This window comes from Monodon monoceros, unplaced genomic scaffold (genome assembly GCF_005190385.1).
Source record: "Monodon monoceros isolate NGI ecotype Baffin Bay Population unplaced genomic scaffold, NGI_Narwhal_1 Super_Scaffold_21, whole genome shotgun sequence".
Classification (NCBI taxonomy): Eukaryota; Metazoa; Chordata; class Mammalia; order Artiodactyla; family Monodontidae; genus Monodon; species Monodon monoceros.
In genome coordinates, this window is record NW_021703778.1 from 79,449,596 (window position 1) to 79,472,674 (window position 23,079).

At 38.3% G+C, this 23,079-nt stretch overlaps 1 protein-coding gene across 1 annotated transcript in view; it reads right to left on the reverse strand.

The window, feature by feature from the left end:
* The window catches only part of IREB2 (iron responsive element binding protein 2), a 47,446-nt gene extending 24,695 nt beyond the window's left edge, over positions 1–22,751 (reverse strand). Inside the window, exons 1-5 of the mRNA XM_029238641.1 lie at positions 22,577–22,751; positions 20,414–20,503; positions 3,076–3,241; positions 1,520–1,657; positions 417–635 (exon numbers count right to left, since the gene is read on the reverse strand). Coding sequence (XP_029094474.1) covers positions 417–635; positions 1,520–1,657; positions 3,076–3,241; positions 20,414–20,503; positions 22,577–22,595 — 632 coding nt within the window. The 5' untranslated portion in view covers positions 22,596–22,751. The remainder of the gene's footprint in view (positions 1–416; positions 636–1,519; positions 1,658–3,075; positions 3,242–20,413; positions 20,504–22,576) is intronic.
* Positions 22,752–23,079: the final 328 nt, after the last annotated feature.

Here is a 23,079-nt window from a genome sequence, read left to right on the forward strand (position 1 = left end):
ATTCTTAACATATCTCAATGCAATAAGAAAGAATAAGAAATCTCCTAATAGGAAAATAAAGCTAAAAATAAATAGATTTCATAAAAGAAATCTGAATGAATAATGAGCATGTGAATGGTATAAATTCACTAAAATAAAAAATTTACTGTTCAAGATAATTTTCTGTCTACATTAGTTACAAAAATTAAATATATTTATAGAAAATTCTTAAGAAAAGTTTTCTTCAAAGGAACAGAAATAAATTATGGTATTTAGAGACTACCATTTTCATTAACTTTGCTTCGTTCAGTACAATAGGAAGCACAGTAAATATGAAGGCAATGTAACAGGAATCAGGAGGGGAAGGAGAATAAACATGATTTCCTTAACTGAAAAATAATCTGGTACTAATAAATATTTTTAAAAACATCTCATACTCAGGCACTGGTTGCAAATGAAAAGGACATAGAATGGGTGTATTTTCGATCTGCGAAGAAAATCTTCCTGAGTTTCGGCCTAGTTCTCCAGAATCACACGATCCTCGGCAGGTAGTCTGGCCTCTGCAGGGAAGCTTCTTAGGCTGCACTCTAAGTGGAGAAAGCTTTCCTGCTTTCTGTAAGTCACCACCTCCAGGATTTGGAGCATTCTGTATTGCACTATCGTTCCAAAAGGAAACAAAATAAAACCATTTAAAAGTTACAGAAATTTTGCTCTTCAAAAAGCACACAACAGCAATGCTATCTGGAAGTAACAACTGAAATGTTATTCAAAGGTTAATATATCATTTATTTCAGGTTTCAAAAGCAAATCTCAGATTACCAAAAAAAAAGTTGATTTATTTAAATTTATGGAGATTAAAAAAAAATTGTGCCACTAAAATCATTTTCATATAGTAACTTTTGGCAAGTAGCAAAATCGATTTTTTTCCCCATCTAACAACTTAAAAGAAGTTCAGAGCCATCGTTTAATCTAGAGGGCAAAGGCTCTCACAGGTTTTAATAAATTGTAGCCTTTTCCATTACTCCAGGGAATGTAAAAAGAAAGCTGGTACATGAAAATAGAATCATGTCTTCTCTAGTTTGACTTTGGTCAAAATGACCTTTTAAATGTAAGAAATTTATTTCAGTGGAAGGAAAATACAGCTGTAGTAAGCTCAGTGTTTTCAACCACCAATTTAGACATTAAAGGCTCACATCTTTAAATTCTCTCTGGAAGTTTAAAAACAAAAAGGAAATGAAGGCTTAATTCAGATATTCACTCCAAAAAGCAGGTTCCAGGCTTACACATATCTATAAAAAAATGGCAGCAGAAATATACAAACATGAAAATCAGTTTAAATTTAGATTCAGTTAAAAAGAAAATTCACCAATACATAAAGTTTTCATCAGTTTTTTTTTGTATATTAGTCAATACTAACTGTAGCAAACTTTACTCTGGCACAAATTATCTCTATTCCCTTTCTTCTATACCACACACTCCCAGTGGACTGGCTGCCAGTCAACGTGCGTGGCTGTCTTTATAAATATGTGTATTAAAGTACCATTTGTTGAAGTCAATTTGTAAAGAATGATCAACCGTGAGATCTGTCGGACAGGCAGGATGGACTTTCTTAGGGTCACCTCCAAGAGTTTTCACTGCCTCCCTCATAGCAGCAAAATCCACCATTGCCGGTATTCCACTAAAAAATAAAGAATGATCAACTTCTAATTCTTCTTTTACATTTGCTCAAATGATCAATATGCATTTTTAAATTTAAAAAGTATCCCTTTTTAAGTTGCATTCATGTTTGATAATGTACAGGTTATCCAAAGTTAGATGTATCCTGGTTTAATGAGAATTAATATTAAATATTATCTGAGAATTTGAGGGCTCAAAGGTAAATGTGCCAAAAATACAACAGATGATTTTTAGAGGCATAAGAGAACTTCAAGGGAACTGCCTATGGAATTCTTTCTCTTGCCTTATATTTTAAGATACCCCTCCCTTTTCCCCAGCTCCAGCCCCTTCACTCCCAGTGCCTTCTTGTCTCCAAAGTTATCCACTAAATATATGGATATAGATATAGATGGATCTATATCTATACCTACATATATATCTCCAGCCAACTATATAAGGAGCATTTACCAAATGCCTTCAATGTGCTAGACACCAATGGTTTAAGACCAAATAAGGGAGAGTAACTGTTCTCAAGGAATTTGTAGGGAAGATAAAGTAGCAATTATAGAATAGTATCATAAGTACTACAGTAGCAGCATATACAGGGTACACAGAGCAGTAGCTTACAAACCAGATTTAGGTGGGTGGGTGAAGGGGACGTTCTTATTTGTCTAGCTAACTCCTACACCTCCTTCAAAACTCAGCTAAAGGTTAATTCTTCCAATAAGTAATCCCTGGACACACAGATTAGGCAAGCTATGGTAAAGACTTTATTGTAAGTGCAATGGAAGCCAATTGGAGAATAGGGGAATGATATGACCTTGATTAACATCTTTTAACCAAGTCACTTCACCTACTGTGAAAAGACAAGACTATACATTCCAAGTATGGAAGCAGGGATACCAGTTAACAGATTATTATAGTTATAGTCCAGGTAAGTGAGAATGGGGCTAGAATCAGGATGACTGTGGTGGAGATGGTAAGAAGTATTTGGATTCAGGATATGTATATTTCAAAGGTAGAGTTGACAGAACCTGCTGATAGACTGGATTATGTACGAAGGACAGGAACCAGGGTTAACTCCTAGATTTTTGCTCTAAACAAACAGGAGACTATAGCGCCATTCAATATGACAGAAAAAAAATTGGAAAGAATACATGAGGGGGGCTGAGCAATGAAGTTCTGGATATGTTAAGATTGAGAAGCCTATTGGCTATGTGGAGATGACAGGTAGGCAGTTAGATAAAAGTAGTTTTTAAATAAATGGTACAAAAAAAAGTGCCTAATTTTTAAGAAATAGCTTCAGTTTAGAAAAAAAAAGCAACTTTTTAAATTTATAAACTAATCTTCACAATTAAAAAACAAGAGAGCCATCAGGGAGTCTGAATTTTAAAAAGCGAACACTGAAAATTCATCATGAAAAATAAACCTATCACTCACGTAAAATCTTGAAGAAGAACACGGGCAGGGAAAAAGGGCACTTCAACATTGCTTTGTTTGGTTTTCCAGTCTAAAATGTTCATAACATCTTCCCTTTTCATTAAAAAGCCATCACAATTTCGCACAGCAGCTTCCAACAGGACCCGTATTGAGTAAGGCAGAACATCTGATTCAAGAGAAAATACTACTATTAATAAGCGAATAATCGTAACTACATATTGTAAAAATTACAATAGCAAAATGATAAAGACACAGATGCTTTGTTTTCTCAATTAAAAAAATGTTAGTCAATAAGCAACAAGGATTTGCTGTATAGCACAGGGAATTATATTCAATATCTTGCAATAACCTATAATGGAATATAATCTGAAAAAAATATATATAACTGAATCACTTCGTGTACACCTGAAACAAAATATTGTAAATTAACTACGTTTCAATATAAAAAAAATTTTTAGTCTAGTAAACAGGGAGTGAAACACCATTCTTGTTAATACCAGGCTTTCTATAAATTTGACTTTCCTGTATGTAAGCTGAGGCCCTGAAAAAGCAGAGATAAAACCTTCACCTAAACTTTAATAGAATAAATGAAAAATTAATTAACTAATTAATTTAAAAAAACTTCACACAACAGCTGACTTGGGCATATGAGACTGACAAGTACTTAACATTCAGGGAAAACACAGAAAAACTGAAAAGCACAGATAATTAGAATTAAATACAATAATGAAAACATCCCAATTATGGCAAAAAATGTTTAAACTGTGTAAAAGTTTGTAATAAATTTAAAGGATTTCCATCAAAAATAGTTAAGGTTTAAAAATAAACCAGGGTGCTTAGGTGAATAAAATTCATTTCATGAAAATTGTCATTAACTCTTGATTTCAAGTTTACGGAGAGAAATAGATTTCAATATTTAAAAATTTTTTGATCCTATTAAATTCTCACACTGGATTTTGCCACAAAGAAGTATTTCCTTAGGACTTAAATGGAAGACGAAATCAGTATGAAATTAGCTAGGTCATGGTAACCCACATAATAGATTACTATGCAGCTGTTTAAAGGAATGATGATCTCTGCATGCTGATAAGAAGTGATCTCCAGGGCTTCCCGGGTGGCGCAGTGGTTAAGAACCTGCCTGCCAACACAGGGGACACGAGTTCGAGCCCTGGTCCGGGAAGATCCCACATGCTGCGGAGCAACTAAGCTCATGTGCCACAACTGCTGAAGCCCGCGCATCTAGAGCCTGTGCTCCACAACAAGAGAAGCCCGTGCACTGCAACCAAGAGTAGCCCCCGCTTGCTGCAACTAAAGAAAGCCCGCACCCAGTAACGAAGACCCAATGCAGCCAAAAAATATAATAATAAAATAAAAAAGAAGTCATCTCCAGACTGTACCATTAAGAGAAAAAGCAATGCAAAACAATGTTTATAGTATATACCTTTACAGTAAGAAAGGGAGTAAAACAAAATATGTATTATTATGTATTAAATATAAAACTAAAAACTATAATTTTAAATATATAATAATATATACTCCCCCCCAGAAAGAACAATGAAAGGATAAAATTAAAAACTTTATATATATATATATGCCATATAGTATTTTGGTTGTATCTCCCTACCAGGATATATATTAAGGGCAAAAAGATCCACAAAGAAAACAAATTATGTTCAGTCATTAGTACTGATATTGTAGTTTTGAAATTGTCATATATACAATGAGAAGCAAGCAAAAAGTACTTTTGTTACTATGGTTGGGAACCAAGATTTAAGAGTAATGACGTACAAGTATAAAATCAGAGTAGCTAAGTTTTAAAAAAAACTTACACTTCAATAGGTATCATCAGTACAAACTCATGATTTTTCTCTTTCTAAAAAATATGTACGTATTTCCTATCTCTGGTCAGTGAAAATGCCTAAAATGATGACAATGCAATAGTACTGAACCACTAGCAACTCCGGTTGCTGTTTCTAAATATTATTTCCCATTTTTTAAAAAAACAGAGTTCCTTGGAGAAATGGTTAGTTCCGTATTTGGGGAAGGATATGCACAAAATGAGGCTGGAACATCCTGTGTCAGAAACCAAAGAAGTTATCAAAGACTAATGGGGACACTAATGGATCAATCTGAGCAACAAAATGAATAATGACTGTAATACACTAAAACATATCAAATATATAAATAGCCCTGAGTTCATAATGACTCCTTTGCTACAGAAACTCGTTACTCTGAAAACTGACAAATAAAGGGGGGAATATCAATCATTAATCTTGTCTTTCCTGATTTCAAGTGGCAAAACAGTAAAGAGGAGAAAGTTCCTCATAATAGCAGAATTACAGCTAATAAATGTAGAAGGGCAGTGATATAATTAGAAAAATCACCAATGTGCAGCACCTAATGAAATAATGGATCTGTACAATGATCATAAGTGGATGCTAAAATCCTGAGGTGATATATGAATGGGGAACTTATAATGGATGGATGAAGCTGAGAAAAACTATACCCAACTCAGCATCACCAAAAGTAGGACATTAATAGATATTACTTGCCTCCTGATGAAGTAGGAAATATAAGCTAGGAGATATTCTTTCCAAAAATACATACATACATAAATAAACCTGAATCTAATCAAACATCCAGCTCTAACTTCTAAGTTAACAAGAAATACGGGGGACAGTACAACAATAAAATAAAACCATGAAGAAGCAATCAAATCCAGAATGTAGTACATTCTACAGAACAAAGAACCTGATTTCTTCAACATAAAAATGGCATGGAAAAAGGAGAGAGGATGAATATTATAGATTAAAAGAGATTTAAGAGACATAAAGACCAAATGCTACATGTGGATCCTATTTGGATACCGTGTGAACAAACCAACTGAATAAATGTATTTTTGAGACAACCAGAGAAATCTGAACTTGGACTGGGTTTTAGATCATATTAAGGAGTTACTGTTAATTTTGTTAGTTATAAGAAGTCCTTTCGTACATCAGAGATGTAAACTGGAGTACATTTACAGATTTAAAAAAAGGTGGAATATTTGAAACAAAAGATTGACAAAATGTTGATAACTAGCTGACAAATACATGGTGGGTTATTATACTATTCTCTCCCTACTTTTATGCTTGAAAATTTTAACACACACAAACTAAAGATTAATGAAGTTGTAAGTAAAGAGGATAAAGGACTACATAATCAGAAATACTAGATTCAAAGCCAGTATTTGCTATTTACAATAGGTATGACCTTTGGAAAGCAACTCAAGTTGATGCATTTTCCATTTAAAATGGGAATGCCAGCTACCTAACATATGTGAAGAATATCTTACCTCAGCATCTACCTAGTACACGTAAAACCCTCAAACAAACATACTATGACAAACAGTAGGTACTTAACAAATATTAGTTTCCATTCTTACCTCAATGAGAAACATAATGAAGCCCCCCAAACCAAGAGGAATTACAGGGGGGACATTTTTTTTTTAACAGAACATTTGGAAATGATGAGAAGTAAAATATCCCAGAAGCAAACACAAAATTAACTTTGGTTAATTATTCTGGAAAAACAATCTCAGGAATATTTTTTGTTTTAAATATCTTTATAAAAAGCATTTTGTCAGATTTCTAGTAAAATATGGTAAAATAAACACCAGTAATTATCTCCACTCTCTCCTGCAACCCACTAAGATAATAGTAAAGAAATAAAAAAAATTATAAACTCGCAAGAACAAAGAAAGAAACAGAGAGAAGCAAAACTAACAAAATTTTGGAAAATAGTCCTTGGTTGACTGGTAATGGACTGAGCAGAATAGAGAAAGCTGAAACTAAATGTCTACATAGGGGCAAGGCAATCAGAAACAAAGACTAGGAATCAGGACAGCCTGCAATTTCTTAAGAGGAGTGTAAGAAACTAGAAGGCAATGTAACAATGCCTTCAAAATTCCAAGAGAATTTCCAACCTAGAAATCTGTGAACAGGTAAACTATCAATTAATCAGGCAACGTCTCAAAAATTTACTTCTCAGGCACCCTTTCTTAGGAAGCTACTGGGATATGTTCTATAAAACAAGGAATTAAGTGGAAAATAAAAAATCATGATATCTAGGAAATAGTCTCTGACACAGGAAAGCACAGACTCTTCTAGGGCAACACCGTGTAAGCCACAGTGCAATCGAAGATGGAGTCCAGATGGTATGCTGCTAAGAGAAGGGAAAAAAATTAATTGATAGATTACCTGATTATACCAGAAGGAGTTTAGTTCTTTTGGAGAGTTTGGAGATGAAGTATTGATAAAGACATAGAAAACTAAGCAAACAAAAAAAGACAGTCATTAATTCCAGGAAAAAAATACAAAGTTGTAAGAGAAACGAGATGCAATCATCATTTACTACATGGATTGGCTGAGAATATTTACAGTCATAATATAAGCACTGAACATTGATTTAACCAAAAATTATAACTATACTAGGAAGAGGTACATGGGATATATGTAGGGGAGAAGAAAAGTGCCAAATTCTCATTTTCCATAGTAAAAAATAAAGTCTAAAATTGAAAAGTCAAGAAACAGCTGTATATGCAAGGCTATTTAATAATATGGAGGACATTACCAAAACAAATAGCCAAAAGAATTAAAAATAAGTATTCTCTGCAGAGTAGAAATCTGGGGCAGGGTTACTCTTTTGGTTATAATTTCAGTGGTCTTACTGTTTTTTAACTCTATCATTTGAAAATTAATATTAAGTTAAAAACCAATATCAGATAAGAGTGTGCTAAGAAAAAAAGAATCACAAATGTTAACTGGACATTTTGTCACTAAGGAGCACTAACTTGCAGATTTGTCTAATTTCAGAATAACTACTAGAGGCCTACAGCAAGGGAAGATGCAAATAAACACCCTCTCCCCCAAACAAAAACAATTTATTTCTTATTTCTCTCTGTGGTAGCCAGCCTCCAAGATGATACCAGTAATCTTCACCTCCTGGCATTCACATGCTCTCACAAAACCTACACTGAAGATCAGTTGTTTGTATGACCAAGAGTATGGCAGAGATGACAGTGGGGGACTTTCTTCCCCTCTCTCTCTCTCTTTCTTTCATTGAAGTACAGTTGATTTACACTGTTGTGTGAGTTTCCGGTATACAGCAAAGTGACTCAGATATAGATATACAGATGTATTTCTTATTACAAGATATTGAATCTAGCTCCCTGTGTTATACAGTAGGTGCCTGTTATCTATTTTATATATAGTAGTACATATCTGCTAATCCCAAACTCCTAATTTATCCCTCTCCCCTGCCCTTTCCCCAATGGTAACCATAAGTTTGTTTTCTATGTCTGTGAGTCTATTTGTTTTGTAAAAAAGTTCATTTGTATCATTCCTTTAGATTCCACATATAAGTGATAACATAATGTATTTGTCTTTCTCTGTCTTACTTCACTTAGTATGGTAATTTCTAGGTCCATGACAGTGTATGACTTCTAAGGCTAGGTTATAAAAGTATTCCAGCATTAGCCTTCCTCTCTCAGACTGCTCACTCCAGGAGAAGCTGGCGGCCTGTTACAAAGACAATCAAGCAGCACTGATGAGAGGCTCATGTGGAGCAAACCTGAGGCCTCTGTGCCAACAGCAAGCACTGACTTGCCAGCCATGTGTGAATGGGCCGCATTAGAAGCAGATCCTCTAGCTCCAGTCAGGCCTTCGGATGACTGCAGCCCCAACTAACCCCTGCTGTAACCTCAGGAGAGATCTTGAGCCAGCACTATTCAACTAAGCCATTTTTGAATTCCTGACCCACAGAAACTGTGAGATAATAAATGTTTACTAATGCTTTAACCATAAAGCTTTTGGTTTAATGTATTACATAGTAAGGGAAAACTAATACAATTCTCTTCCTCAACTTTTAAAACAGTAACATCTACAGTTATTTACTTAGGATCTACTAAGGAGAAAATATCAATGTGTTTTACCTACATTATCTCATTTAATCCTTAAAGTAAATCTATAGGTAGATACTCCAGAGCCCTACCAGTAGAGAATAAGCTGGCAGGTGTGGAAAAATGGACACAGGTGCTCTAGTTTGTTTTTAGCAATATTAATTCCATATCCCTACTCTGGATCAGGCACAAAGTTCAGCAAGGCCCTTAACCTCTTTCTTCTTCCCTATTCTCCCTATGGCCCCCCACCACACACTATCTCATGCTCCAATTACACCATCGTAAAAGTTCCTTCTCCAAACCTCTCTGATCCCCATTCTCACACCTTTTCTTCAACACCATGAGGACTTACTTTCTCCCTTATCCATCAGCACCTGCTTGTCTGTACATCCCCTCACATAAGCAGTTTAGGTTCTATGTGGTCAAATCTCTCGTTTCCCCAAACTGTACACTTTTTCCCCTTTGTTCTTCTATCCTATCTGTCCATCAAAACACACCAACCTGTTTTGTCCTTTCAGTTGGTGAACCCCGTATCACTTTCCCACTTATGAAGAACTGTTCTTTCTTTTTAAGAAGAACTTCATTGAGGCATATTTTACACATAATTCACCCTTTCCAAGGATACAATTCAACGATTTTTTAGGCAAATTTACCAAGTTGTACAATCAGCACCATAAATCAGTTTTAGAATATTTCATCACTTAATTAGATTCCTCATGCCCATTTGCTGTTAATCCCTGTCCTCTCCTTGCCCACACCTGGAAACTACTGATCTACTCTGTCTCTATAGCTTTGTCCTTTCTGTATATTTCATACAAATGGAATCATCCAATAAGGTCTCTTGTGTCTGGCTTATTTCACTGAGCATACTTTTGAGGTCTGTCCATGTTGTAGCATGTATCTATAGTTAATTTCTTTTTATTGCTTAAGAGTATTCCATTGTATGGCTATACCAAATTTTGTCTATCCATTCACCCAGTGAAGGACATCTAGGTTGTTTCCAATTTTCAGCTATTATGAATAATGCTGCTGAGATGATTCATTTGCCAATCTTGTTGTAGAGAACGTTTCTATTTCTCTTGGGTAGATTCCTAAGAATGGAATTGCTGGGTCATATGTTAAATTTATGTTTAATGCTTTAAGAAACTGTCAAACTATTTTCCAAAGTGGCCACATCACTTTACATTCCCACCAGCACTGTATGAAGTGACCTCATTTCTCCATATCCTTCCCAACATTTGTTATTGTCTGTTTCTTATATAATACCCATTCTAGTGGTTGCGAAGTAGTTCACTGTAGTTTTACTGGTGGTGATGTGTAAAGGAGGAGGAAGGAAAAAACAAATCCCTAAAACATCAACCAGAGAAACTGGTACCAATATAAATACACAATTACAACCTCATTTGGGTCCTCACCATTCACCCAGAAATTCTACTTTGTTTCTCTGATTTGCTTGTTTTCCCACACTCCACAATAATTCATTCATACCTTCAACTACTCTCCTTAAAATCAAATCTCTATTTGCCTCCTACAGGATCTAGCCCCACTTCCTACATCCTAGATAAATAAAAACTAATAGTTCCTATCTTCACTTCCTCCTACTTTACACACAAGCCTAGATACCTCTTGATTTATCCTTTTCCCAGTTAAGAAGGCAGCTGTGGACCTCCTCCTACTAAATGCCAACTTTTATAGGAGTTCTGCATCCAATTCCCAGTGATACATTTTAGGACCCATGAGTCATCAATTCTCTCTCCTTTTTCTGTAATCTATCCTTCAATTGGATTCTTCCCATCAGCATTTGAAGTCTTTAGCCCCAGTTTCACACACACACATGTACACACACACACACACACACACAGCTTCCAAGTACTATTTTCTTCAAACTCTCAACCAAGTTTTTTTGAAAGAGTCGCCTATATTCCCAATGTCCACTTTTCTACACATTTCATTTTATACTTCTACACTTCCATTCACTCTTCAGCCCAGCCCAATCTGATTTCTTAAAATATCAATGAAACAGCTCTAACTAGTGTTTCAATATTCTCTCAACAATATTAAATGGAGCTAACAATTTCCTCCTTCTTGAAACACTCTTTCTACTGGCTTTCACAATACCATTCTCCATGTCTCCAATCTCACGTTTCTGCCTTACTTGCACGCAGAAGCAATGACTTGCCTTTGTTCCAGACTATCTTGAAAAAGATGTTAATATAGTGAATGGCCTTGGAAGATAAAGATAGTGTCTCTTTCTGGAGCAAAGGGCAGGCATGCTTACTGTCCATTATAAAAGATTTGGGTTCCCTAAGTCAGACTTCATTTTCTGTAACACAATCTCTGTGTGCAGGTATTACCTGGCCTTCTGCAACAAATGTTGGTACCAAGCACACTGCTTTGCTGTGGGTAATAAACTGTCCATTGTCTCTGATTCAAGAGTTTTGTGTCTTCTGCCAGCATCTATGAAACTGTCAGTTTAACTTAAAAGGAGAGTGAAATTCTGGCACTTTTACAGTTCTCAACACTTTCTGGCAGTCCTGTTGCGGTTTCCTGGCTGACCTCTACTCCTTTACCTGATCTTTAAATGCAGGAGCTCCTCAGAGTTCATATCTAGGCTTACTTCTTTTCTCACTCCATATCGTCTCCTCTCAGGAGTTTTAACTGATCCTATGGCTTCAATGGACTATCTCTACACCAATAACTCCAAAATATTTTTCTGCAGTCCAGATCTGTCTTCTGAGCTCCAGAACCATGCAGCTAATTGCCTCACAAACATCTCTACTTGAATACTGATATGTTTCCAAATTCACTAGTACCTAAACTGAACTCTGATTTCCCCTCTGCCCCTGTCCCATATTACTACCACCTCTGTGTTCCCTAGCTCAGTAAACAGCACCACCTTCCACCCAGATGCTTATGCCAAAGTATCTAGGCAACATCCGTGACACCTCTTTCATATATTTTGAATTTGTCTACTTCTATCACCACCACCACTAACAAGTACAAGCCACCACTATGTCATCTCTCACCGAGATTCTTTAGTTCATCGTTCTATCTCCATACATGCCCCATACCAGTGGTTTTCAAAGTATGGTCCCTGGACTCCTGGGGGGCCCTGAAACTCTTTCAGGGAATCTGCAAGGTCAACTAAGACATTATTTGCTTTTTCCACCATTTTGACATATGTGCTGATGGTTCAAAAACAATAGTGGATAAAACTGCTGATGCCTTAGCAGGACTCAAAGCAGTGGCACCAAACTGTACTTGTACTCACTGTATCGTTCATTTTCAGGCAAAATACCAGTTTCACTTAAGAATGTCCTTGATGAAGCAGAAAAAGTGTTAATTTTATTAAATCTCAACCACTGAGGTCAAGTCTCAATATTCTGTGTGACAACAATGAAGTGTATACAGCATTTCTGCTCAAAACCAAAGTACAATCGTTGCTCAAGGGAAAAACACTTGTGTGATTGAATTACAAGCTAAATTAGCCACTTTTTCCAAAGAACACCATTTTCACTTGAAAGAACAAACGACCAACTATGATTATTCAAATATGGATATCTGGCATTTTCTCAAAAATGAATGAAGTAATAAGCCTGTCTGCTCATTATCTAGTCCCACCACTCTCTGCTCACTGTGTTCACTGAAGATCTTTGAGAAATAAAGGTTCACTAAGTTATGCAGATCTTCCAAATGCGGACACATTTTATTATACAATATATAAAAAATACAGACATGCACGTTTGTTAGTATCACCGCAGCCCTTTCAACATGGGAACCAGAGCTCCCATGAAGCTGTGCACTCCAAAAGACTCCTCCTGCCTGTGCCAGAACCTGGACCAAGACGCTCTGCGCAGAAGACCCTTTGTCCTGCCACTGCCTGGACTTCCCCTGCAAGCTGCCTGTACGGTCACACAACGAGCTGCTGCTGTTTCTGCAAGCCCCCATGTGTCCCATGCATCGTGAAGGGCTCTTGCCCCTGCCAGCATCTGTTCTCTCAATACACGTTCACAGTACCAGTTGCTGGTTGCCTACTCCCCTGCATGTACTGAAGATGATGGCCTACTGCCTGCCCAGCAACTCCAGACCAGCTCCAGTCTGACCAAACCAGCAAACTTCTCTGCGATCTAATGAGCTGAACCACACCTTCTCCAATGGTACCTGACCCCCTTCCAATTTTTCCTTCCTTGGGTATTCTCTGTCAGTCCTACAGGTACCATAAAGAATTTCCTTACATCTTACAATTACTCTTGTATCACAGTTAATAATTATTTACATTAAAGTTCCCCTATTCTATGCCCCGATTGGACTGAGACTGCTACAACATACTAAGGCACTGTACTTACATTTTCCATTACTAAACTGTGTGCTTTCTTTAGCACAAAGATGCTATCTTAGCCATCTTTCACCTGCCAGAAACATCTGAGTACTCAATCTTAGCTGAATGAGTTAAACAGCATTGTTGAGAGATGCATGCACCAAGTATCAATAGAAAACTGGGCTGGATTAATACCACCTCTTCTAACCAGGAATTTCCAGAATCCTATGAATCTGGAAAGCTAATCCTCTAAAGATAGGTAATCAAAAAGACATGCAGGGAACCAGAACATGCCTGTGACTTAAACTGAAAAAGTATGATAACGTCTTATCATACTTCGGAAATGAACTGCTAACAACAGATATCTTTTTGATCAATTACTCAGTGTAAGATCCAAGAGGTGGTTCAGGCTTTAAAAAAGGATGCCGAGGTCTGCTATTTTATATGGGAGGCAGCTGATGAAAGGCATATCCAGGTTTCCAGGACTGCAGATCTTACCACTCAAGGCTAAGTGGCTGCTACTATGATTAGGCAATAAAATTTCTCTCTCAGGGCAGAGGTCGCAAACTGTTGGTCTGCAGATGTGTTTCGTTTGTTCTACACAGTTTTAACATTTTAAAGTTTAATTGCCAACACTGAAAAACCAGAGATTTTTTTACATGAAAATCCAAATTTCTGGCTTAAGATAAATAGAAAGTTTTACAACACCAACCTCACATTTCTGCTGGAACTGAGTAGCACCTACTCTTTTATATAGGGCATTTGCTCTCCTGCTTGCCACAATTCCAGCCAGGGCCATTTCACTTGTTTATGGTGCCTCTATGGTCCTTATAAGCATGAGCATCCAACCCCCAGTGTAGCAGTTTTATAAGCATAGATTTTGGAATCTCAAAGTTTCATCATGTTTTGATCAAGTTTCTCCTCTATCATTTATTAGGTAATGGTACTTAGTAGCGGGACCCTGGCTAAGTGGGTAATAACAGAACTTACAGAATGGATATAGTAAACAATCAATAAATACTAGCACTTTATTACTGCCCTTATTAAGCTGGGAAACAGAATGGTATTAAGGGGGGGGGGAAAAGTGTTGGTCTGAAGTCAAAAGATATGAGTCTAAGACCAGATCTTCTCACTTAGAAGATATGTGACCTTAGGCATATTACTGAGATTTTTAGCCTCATTTTCCTCATGTGCATAAAACTATCCTCCCTGCCTAACATTAAGCAATGTAGTGAAGATAGATAATGTAAAAGGGTTTTGTTATTTCTCAAAAGTGATTAATTCCAGGTTTAAACAGTAGATGGAGAAAATACCCATAGGAAATATCAATATTAACAACAGGCTTTAGATAAACGAAATATGAAAGAGAAATACACTGAAGACTGATGGAAAGGGGAAACAAACACTCAAACACTCTAGGCCTGCCTAAAGCCTCAAGGAGGCTATCTTTGGAGTCCGGGCTAAGAGAGCAAGGGGACTGGTAGAGTAGCTTTAGTGTAAACCTAAAAACCCTGTTAAGGCCAGGAACCTGGAGAAAAAATTAAGAAACTGTTCTAGAAGGCCCTGTAACCCCAGACTTTGCAACAGGATTAACTCACACCCATGTCTCACTAGTCAAGGTACTGTTTATATCTCTAACGGGTACCAGGCTGGAATGGAACTGATTTCCAATAAAGAACTCTGACCTTTTTTGTTTTGTTTTGTTTTTTAATATCGCCATGGAGAGTCCAAGAAGGCAGAAAGAGAAAACAGATTCCTGCTTCTTTAAGATTTTTTTTTTCACTCACTGACAAAGGTAGAGGAAACCAGAAAAATAATATCTATTATTGATAAACGTACAGACACACTCACTCTTCTCATTTGCTCTCGGTAAGCATGTCATCTAGCACTATCTGCTAACATAACAGGCATACTTCATGGTGCCTGTCCAAACTGCCATCCATGGAATGGACAGTGCTCAGTGTCCCGTTACCGCCCTGGCTACAGTGCTGAAGCAAATGCCAACCCCTTGGCAGGTGAATGGCCAACAGCCTGGTGGAAAAAATATAGATTCCTCTCTCAGGAATTTGCAATCAGGTCACAGGCTGAACCAGAAAGTTGTTAAGAGCTAAGCCAGACACAGAGGTTGCCATTTGTGGCCATGTATAAAGTTAGTAAGCAGAGGCAGCTTGTCTGCAGTGAAGTAGAGGGAGCAGAAGAGTGGAAGAGGGCCAGGAATCTGAAGCCCTGAGAGAAAAAATAAAGAGCTCCCTCACTTCTGGCTCATTGCCCATTTTCTTGAGATACAGCCACCTTTCATTTGCCCGGGAGCTCTGTATCATTACAATAAATCTTTCTTCACTTGAGCTAGTGGGTGTCTGTTCTCTGCTACCAAAAGGACCTAATCTAGAATAGAAATTGTCTACAAAGGGGCAGTTAAAACCAACAGATCGTTGGACAAAATGTGGAGGGTTGGTGAGTGCATGATTGTAGATGGAATAGAATCACATTAGGTAAAGGTAATCCTTAGAAAGTTATGTATTGTGTGTAAATATTACAAGCAAACTATTTCATTGCTTACCAAACTTACAGCCCTTTCCAGAGTCCATGGAAGAGACAAGATTAGAAAACATGGACTTGTGTTCCTACCAGCAAGACAACTGACCAGCAATAGACGCCCGACTTGCCCAGCCAAACCATAGGTTAACTATAGGTTAAAACAATAGGAGAAAAAGTCATCTAGAGATACAGTCTTAACTGGCTGGTAAGCTAATCATAACACACAAAGAATGGCTGGTAGTGGCTATATTGGGTATTACACAATACCAATAAGTAAAGTGGGCTGTGGAGACAGAAGACTGGAGAGTAGATCTTCAAAAAGAAACAGGTGACAGAAAGAACAGCCTCTGGCTTAGAAATTCTAGTTCCCATGAGGCCTGACTATGCTTTCTTCCTTTGCCTTTGGATGTTTGGAAACTGTAACAGCATCTTCTTTCTTGAGTGCTGAGTTAAGCGAGTTTCTGTTCCTTATATTCAAGGACAAAGACTGGAAAAGACAGTATTCAGTAAAAGTGAAAAAGAAAAGTGATGCGGGTGGAGGGAACAATACTTTCAATCCGGTAACTATATAATAAGGTTGCATCAAAATTTAACTACTACACACACAGCAGCAGCTTTATTTATAAATAGGGAAAAGTTGGTTAACAACCTCAATATTCAAAGATCTGCTAACTAAACCATGATGCATTCATATAGGTAATACCGGGCAGCCAGTACAGTAGAAGCTGTGGAAAAGTACAGGTATCCCTTTCTACTCAAACTCATAATCCCTGACTCAGAAACCAAACAGATTCAGATAGCAAGGGATGCTTATATTCAATGACATGGAAAGATGTTCATGATATACTAAATAAAAAAAGGTTACAAAACAATATATACTGTATTTTTTGTTAAGTAGCACATTTACATATACTTGTATATGCACGTAAAAATGAAACTGTTTCTACACTGCCTATAATGTTTTTGTCTTTGATTACCAATCCCAACCTAATTTCTTATAATCAATAAAAACTCTCCTAAAAAATTAAATACAGATTTTCTTTCAGAGATTACAAGGTAGGATTAGGAAAACCAAGTCCTGGCTCTACTACAGGACTAAGCAGTACCATGGTTAAAAAGCAAGCAGTTAGGAAGGAAAAAAGAAAGATGAATGAAATAACGTGAGGTAAAGAAGGGGACCTGAGGCTTTACACCAGGCTGAAGGCCCTCTTGCCCAATAACAGCTACTCTCTAAAATATGTTTCACTAGAGCCAGGCCAGTCTCTTCACTGTCTTCCCCCTTACTCATTTTCCATTATGCTTGCTGGTCATTCTAATTCCCCAAGTGTTGACTGGCCTCTGTGATTCCTCTGTTTAACATCAATTCAAGTCCTCCTTCCTTCAGAAAGCAGTCTAACTATTCCAGGCAACAGTGATTTCTCTCTTCCTTGGAACCAGGTATATTTTCAAAATCAGAGATCCACTTAAGAGAGTCACTCAAAATCTCTAAGGTTGTAGTCGATGCCCTGGAGTGCCAGACAGGCAGCTCCAGATCATTAAAAAGGCATTTTGCCACTAGTGAAATTATGGAAGTTTAAAATGTGGTCAACGTGTACAATATGCCCACTTCCATAAAGATACTTTGAGTATAGGACTTCCCTGGTGGCACAGTGGTTAAGAATCCACCTGCCAATGCAGGGGACACGGGTTTGAGCCCTGGTCTGGGAAGATCCCACATGCCACGGAGCAACTAAGCCCATGCGCCACAACTACTGAGCCTGCATTCTAGAGCCTGCAAGCCACAACTCCTGAGACCGCGTGCCACAACTACTGAAGCCCGAGCGCCTAGAGCCTGTGTTCCGCAGCAAGAGAAGCCACCGCAATGAGAAGCCCGCACACCACAACAAAGAGTAGCCCCTGCGCAGCAACGAAGACCCAACGCAGCCAAAAAAAAAAAAAAAAAAAAAAAGAAAAAAGAAAACTAAGTGGCTCTCAAAATATGGCCCCAGGCCAGCAGCATCAGTATCACCTGGCAACTTGTTAGAAATCCAAATTTTCAGTCTCTACCCTAGACCAGAACTCCAGAGATGGGGCCCAGCAAGCCTCCAGCTGATCCTGATGCACACTGAAGTTTGAGAACTACTGACTAAGGAAACAGTTGGTATTAACTAATTAAAAAAAAAGATACCTTGAGTATAAACTTGGGAAGTAAAATGATAAAATGGCAATAAAAAAGGAGAAATCAAGTAATTTGTGTTGTACTCTATCTAAAGACAGACTTAATAAGGGAAGGTACTGTTAGTGAGGCAGATAGTCCAGGCTAGTTCACTCACTACCCACTCCCAACCACTTCAACCACTTCTCCCTTGTCTTTCTCTACTGCAAAATCCAGAAAGCTAAATACACCATCTTTCAGCCTTTAAAGCCGAGAGTGGAGATGACATTTTGGCCAAGGAGATACAGGCAAAAGCTCCTGGAGTGGGCTTTTCTTTCTGTTTTGCTCTTCCAGCTGCCTAAAACATGGACCTAATGCAGGTACATCAGCTATTTGCAACCCAAAAAATGAAAGCAAAACAGAAAAAAGTGAGAAGCCTAGGTCCTTGCTGATGTTGGTGCTATACAGTCCCAGTATGTCCACATCCAGACTTCTTGTTAGCTGAGAAAAATAAACCCCTATTTGTTAGTCACTGTACAGTACGTTTTCGGTTCCTTGCAGCTGCAGGCATTCCTGATACAGTTAGCAGGGAGCTTAGAAGAGTGTTGTCAACTATCTTTCCTCCCCAACATATAGAAGAGCTAGAACACTTGCCCTTCATTAAGTTACTCACTACAACTGTGATTCTCAGCCTGGAAGGCATCCAAATGTGGGAAGCAGAGAGGGCAGTGGTCCAGAACCCTGGTGATTACCAAAGCAATGTCTCCTAAGCACATGTCTGGGAGGCCATTCAATCTGGTCCCTCCAAAAATGCAGCAAGGATTTTTTGTTTTTCTACTCAAGTTGCTCCTTTCTTTCAAAGTCAATTCTTCTTCCAAATTTTATTCCTACTAATTACTAAGAAATTATGTAGGTAATTACTTAGTAAACCTCTCATAAAACCATTCTATTAAAAACAAAGTTTTAACCCCACAGAAATAAAAACCAAATTTCTGTTTTAAAGGCATTTGTATTTACAGGCATTCTCTTATTATATTTATCATGGTTATAAAAACCCTGGTATTCTGGAACTCAGTTATGTACAGATGCCTGTGACAGCTTATTTTCCAGAGATAATATAGCTCTTACTTTATTAATCACTCTTTCAGTGCACTTTACAGTTGTTTTGATAGTTTCCTACTGATTTCCTGCATTTGGGAAATACAGGCTATCTTCAAGTAGGCACATTTCCACAAATTATCCATTAAAAGAACTTATACTCAAATTAAAAAACATCCTCATATATGTTCTTTTACTTTACTAAGCTATAAAATGTGGGTTAAGAAACTTCCAGGCCAGAATCACTAGATATTTGAGAGAAGGGAAATAAAAGATCTTTCTTATATATAATCAACTTAGCTGTTCCCTTTTCAAAATTAATACAAATTCATCATCAGTGAAGATATAAAATAAATGTGAATGAAAGACACATGGCACTAAGAAAAGACCAACCTCTCAATACAAATCACAGCAACTAAACATGCAAGGTAAAGGATTTTGGTGAACTGTTTATTTTGAAATGGCAACCTAATTCTAGGATAGGGATCTTCTCCAAAATATACTCTAAAATATCCAAATATTCTCAGAATGTACAAGAAAATACTGCTAGTCTAGAACATTTAAACCCACCAAAATCTACAGAAAAATCACAAAAGCAATCTTCTTAAGTAACACGAGAAGGAAAAAACAAAAACCAAGGTTAAGGGAAAGCTCCCTCCAAAACTGCAACAGATATGGCATTTAGTTCTTCTTTTCACTGAAAAGTCAGAAAATAATAATCTAAATCACTCTTCCAAACAGGTCTTCCCTTCACCGGCCTGGTTGAGAAAATTACTTAGTTGTCAATAAAGTAAAGACTTCTATCCAATACTCTGGGGTTCCGCCAAGTTCACTCTTCTGAAACCTCAGTGAAAGGTTTGATCCAGGTCAGGCGCCTGCAAAGGTCTGCCAAGAGTGTCAGGGTACAAGCCAGGGCAAACCATGCCCTGGTCAACAACTCAAATCAGTGGGCCCTGCTGATGATTCCTATTCAAAGGATAGTGACACTGTTCACTCGGAAAATTAAAATATACATTTAATAGCTCTAGAATATCATCTGGCAGGTTTCTGTTGTTTTTAAAATTGTATTAGTAACTTCCTGGGGGTAAAAATCATTACTAAACTTAGATTTTAAAATGAGAAGCTATGGTATGGGCTTACATCCTCCTCAAACAAAAGCTAGCCCAAGAAGCTTTTAAAATGTTAGACATATGTGTAGGTGTACCTGCTACGACATGGTGGGAATAAATTTAAAATTTCTTCAACTCAGCTCGACAAATCCATTTTTATTATTAGAAACTAAACAAATCCAAGAAAATTTAAGCAACATTACCATACTTGGTGCCTCCAAGTCTAGGTACATTGAAGAACTTCTTATGTGAACTGTCATTTAATGTTTCAATAAGGTACTCAAAGGCATATCCTGAAAAAAAAAAATGATACTTTCATTAAACACTGCTACAAATTACCTTATTCAAAGTGAAAATACCTAGAAACCAGCTTTGTCCAAAAGTATTTTCTGTAATGGCTCAAATTTTCTATATTTGTGCTATATTACCTATATCTTCTATAGGTAGCCGTGGCCATTGAGCCCTTGAAATGTGGTTACAGCAACTGAGGAACAGAGTTTTTAATTTTATTTAATTAATTTAAATTTAAATAGTCACATGTGGCTAGTGTCCATTGTATTGGACAGTAAAACTCTAAGCCATGACTCTTGTCAAATAAAAACTGAAAAAAAAAATGCTTTCATTAAACACTGCTACAAATTACCTTATTCAAAGTGAAAATACCTAGAAACCAGCTTTGTCCAAAAGTATTTTCTGTAATGGCTCAAATTTTCTATATTTGTGCTATATTACCTATATTTTCTATAGGTAGCCATGGCCATTGAGCACTTGAAATGTGGTTACAGCGACTGAGGAACAGAGTTTTTAATTTTATTTAATTAATTTAAATTTAAATAGTCACATGTGGCTAGTGTCCATTGTATTGGACAGTAAAACTCTAAGCTATGACTCTTGTCAAATAAAAACTGAAAAAAAAAAATGCTTTCATTAAACACTGCTACAAATTACCTTATTCAAAGTGAAAATACCTAGAAACCAGCTTTGTCCAGAAGAATTTTCTGTAATGGCACAAATTTTCTATATTTGCGCTATATTACCTATATTTTCTATAGGTAGCCGTGGCCATTGAGCACTTGAAATGTGGTTACAGCGACTGAGGAACAGAGTTTTTAATTTTAATTAATTTAAATTTAAATAGCCACATGTGGCTGGTGTCCACTGTATTGGACAGTAAAACTCTAAGCCATGACCCTTGTCAAATAAAAACTGGTAAAATAATTAACTCGTGAAAATGTGATAATAAAGAATACCTAGAAAGGGACAATAAGAATGATTTAAAGCATGAATAGGCATGTTTTGTGAAGACATGTCCTGAAAATTGCATAAATACAGACAGGACAACGCCACAATTATGTTAGAAGAACTGATTTTTAAAAAAATAACCAAAAGATGGACTTTTACACAGCATTCAACAACAGGAATAAAATCAAAACCAAACAACTTATCAGGTAAGACTTTCACAGGCTTTAAGACTAAAGGTAAAGGTGAACAACAAAATATCTGGGCAAATTAGCAGATTCTCCCTAAAAGACACGTCTTTCTGGTTTTGTATGAATTGAAGCTTAACTACCAAGTCGAAGACCCAGGGGACTTATTTGAATGTGCCCCAGCTCCTAAGGTTCTCGGGGGAAGTGGCGGAGAGGCAGCCTTGAGGTTAAAGAACCTTCAGATCTTTTGTGCAGATTCACTGCAGTAGGTGGGCAGGACCCCCAACATTGCTAGGACCTTGGTCCGAAATGAGAAGCGATAAGCACTGTTCACTTTTTGAGAATATATAATGTTTTTCCTTTCTTATTGACGGTTAAGCGAGGGAGGTGGATGGGGGGAGGAGACCCAGCGCTGCAATAAATGGTCCGAGAACTGGCTGACCAGTGTTCGGCCTTGACCACCCCCCACTCTGCTTCTAGAGGCAAAGACAGAGAGAGGGGCTCGAGGCTGGACAGCGGAATAAACAACTAGCTGCGTGAGACGCCACCAAGGAGACACTAGCCCCCACCCTCATCTCTTACAAATGGGGGGCGGGGAGAAGATGGTGGGCCTCTCCTCGACCCTAGTGCTACTGAGGAGTACCGGGAAGCCGCTGGCAGCCAGCAGTGGCCAACGGGCCGAGGCCGGTACGGGTCAAGGCCAGCGGCGGAGCGGACGGCCCTGCTGGGGTCACGCTGAGGGACGAGGGCGGCAAGGCCGGGCCCTCGAGGCCTGGGCGCACAGAGTGCGGCCCAGCAGGCAGGCCCCAAGGGAGCACAACCTGAGCCCGGAGGGCCCCGGCGCCGGCCGAGCAACTCCAGGAGAGAGAAGCAAAGAACTCGGAGCCGGGGCAGCGCGCGTCTACAGCTGCCAGATCCAGTCGGTGAACTGAAACTAACCTGCACTTGGGGCGTCCATCGCCGGAGACCATATTATCCCTGCGGGGAGGGGGCCCGCGGGGGAAGGAGGGGGAGGTCGGGCGGGGAAGAGGGGGAGGAAAGCAGCCGGACCGGCAAAGGAAGCAGGAAAGGAGCAGTCTCGCGCAAACACCGCGAGAGCCGCAGAACCGGCCCCAGGTCTCAGCTCGCGGGATTTGCCGCCCAAGTCTCGCGAGCTCTTCGGGCTTGGAGACAAAGAAAGAGAAGGGGCGGAGCCAGCCAAGCGGCGATTCCTTGCGTAATCGGTTCTGTTCTCGCGAGCTGGGGCGAAACGCCGGGGAGGCTGTGGCGTTGGCGTCACTAGTTTGGCCCTCTTAGAGATCCGTTAGTTGTGGCTTTAAGTGTCCAATTGAGGTTGTGAGATCCAGGGGTGTTGGGGCTCCTTTCGGGTATCCGGTGATGTGGGGGTGGGGGGTGGGAGGAGGGGCAGAGGGGCAGAATTGGAACTCCTATGAAAAACAGCT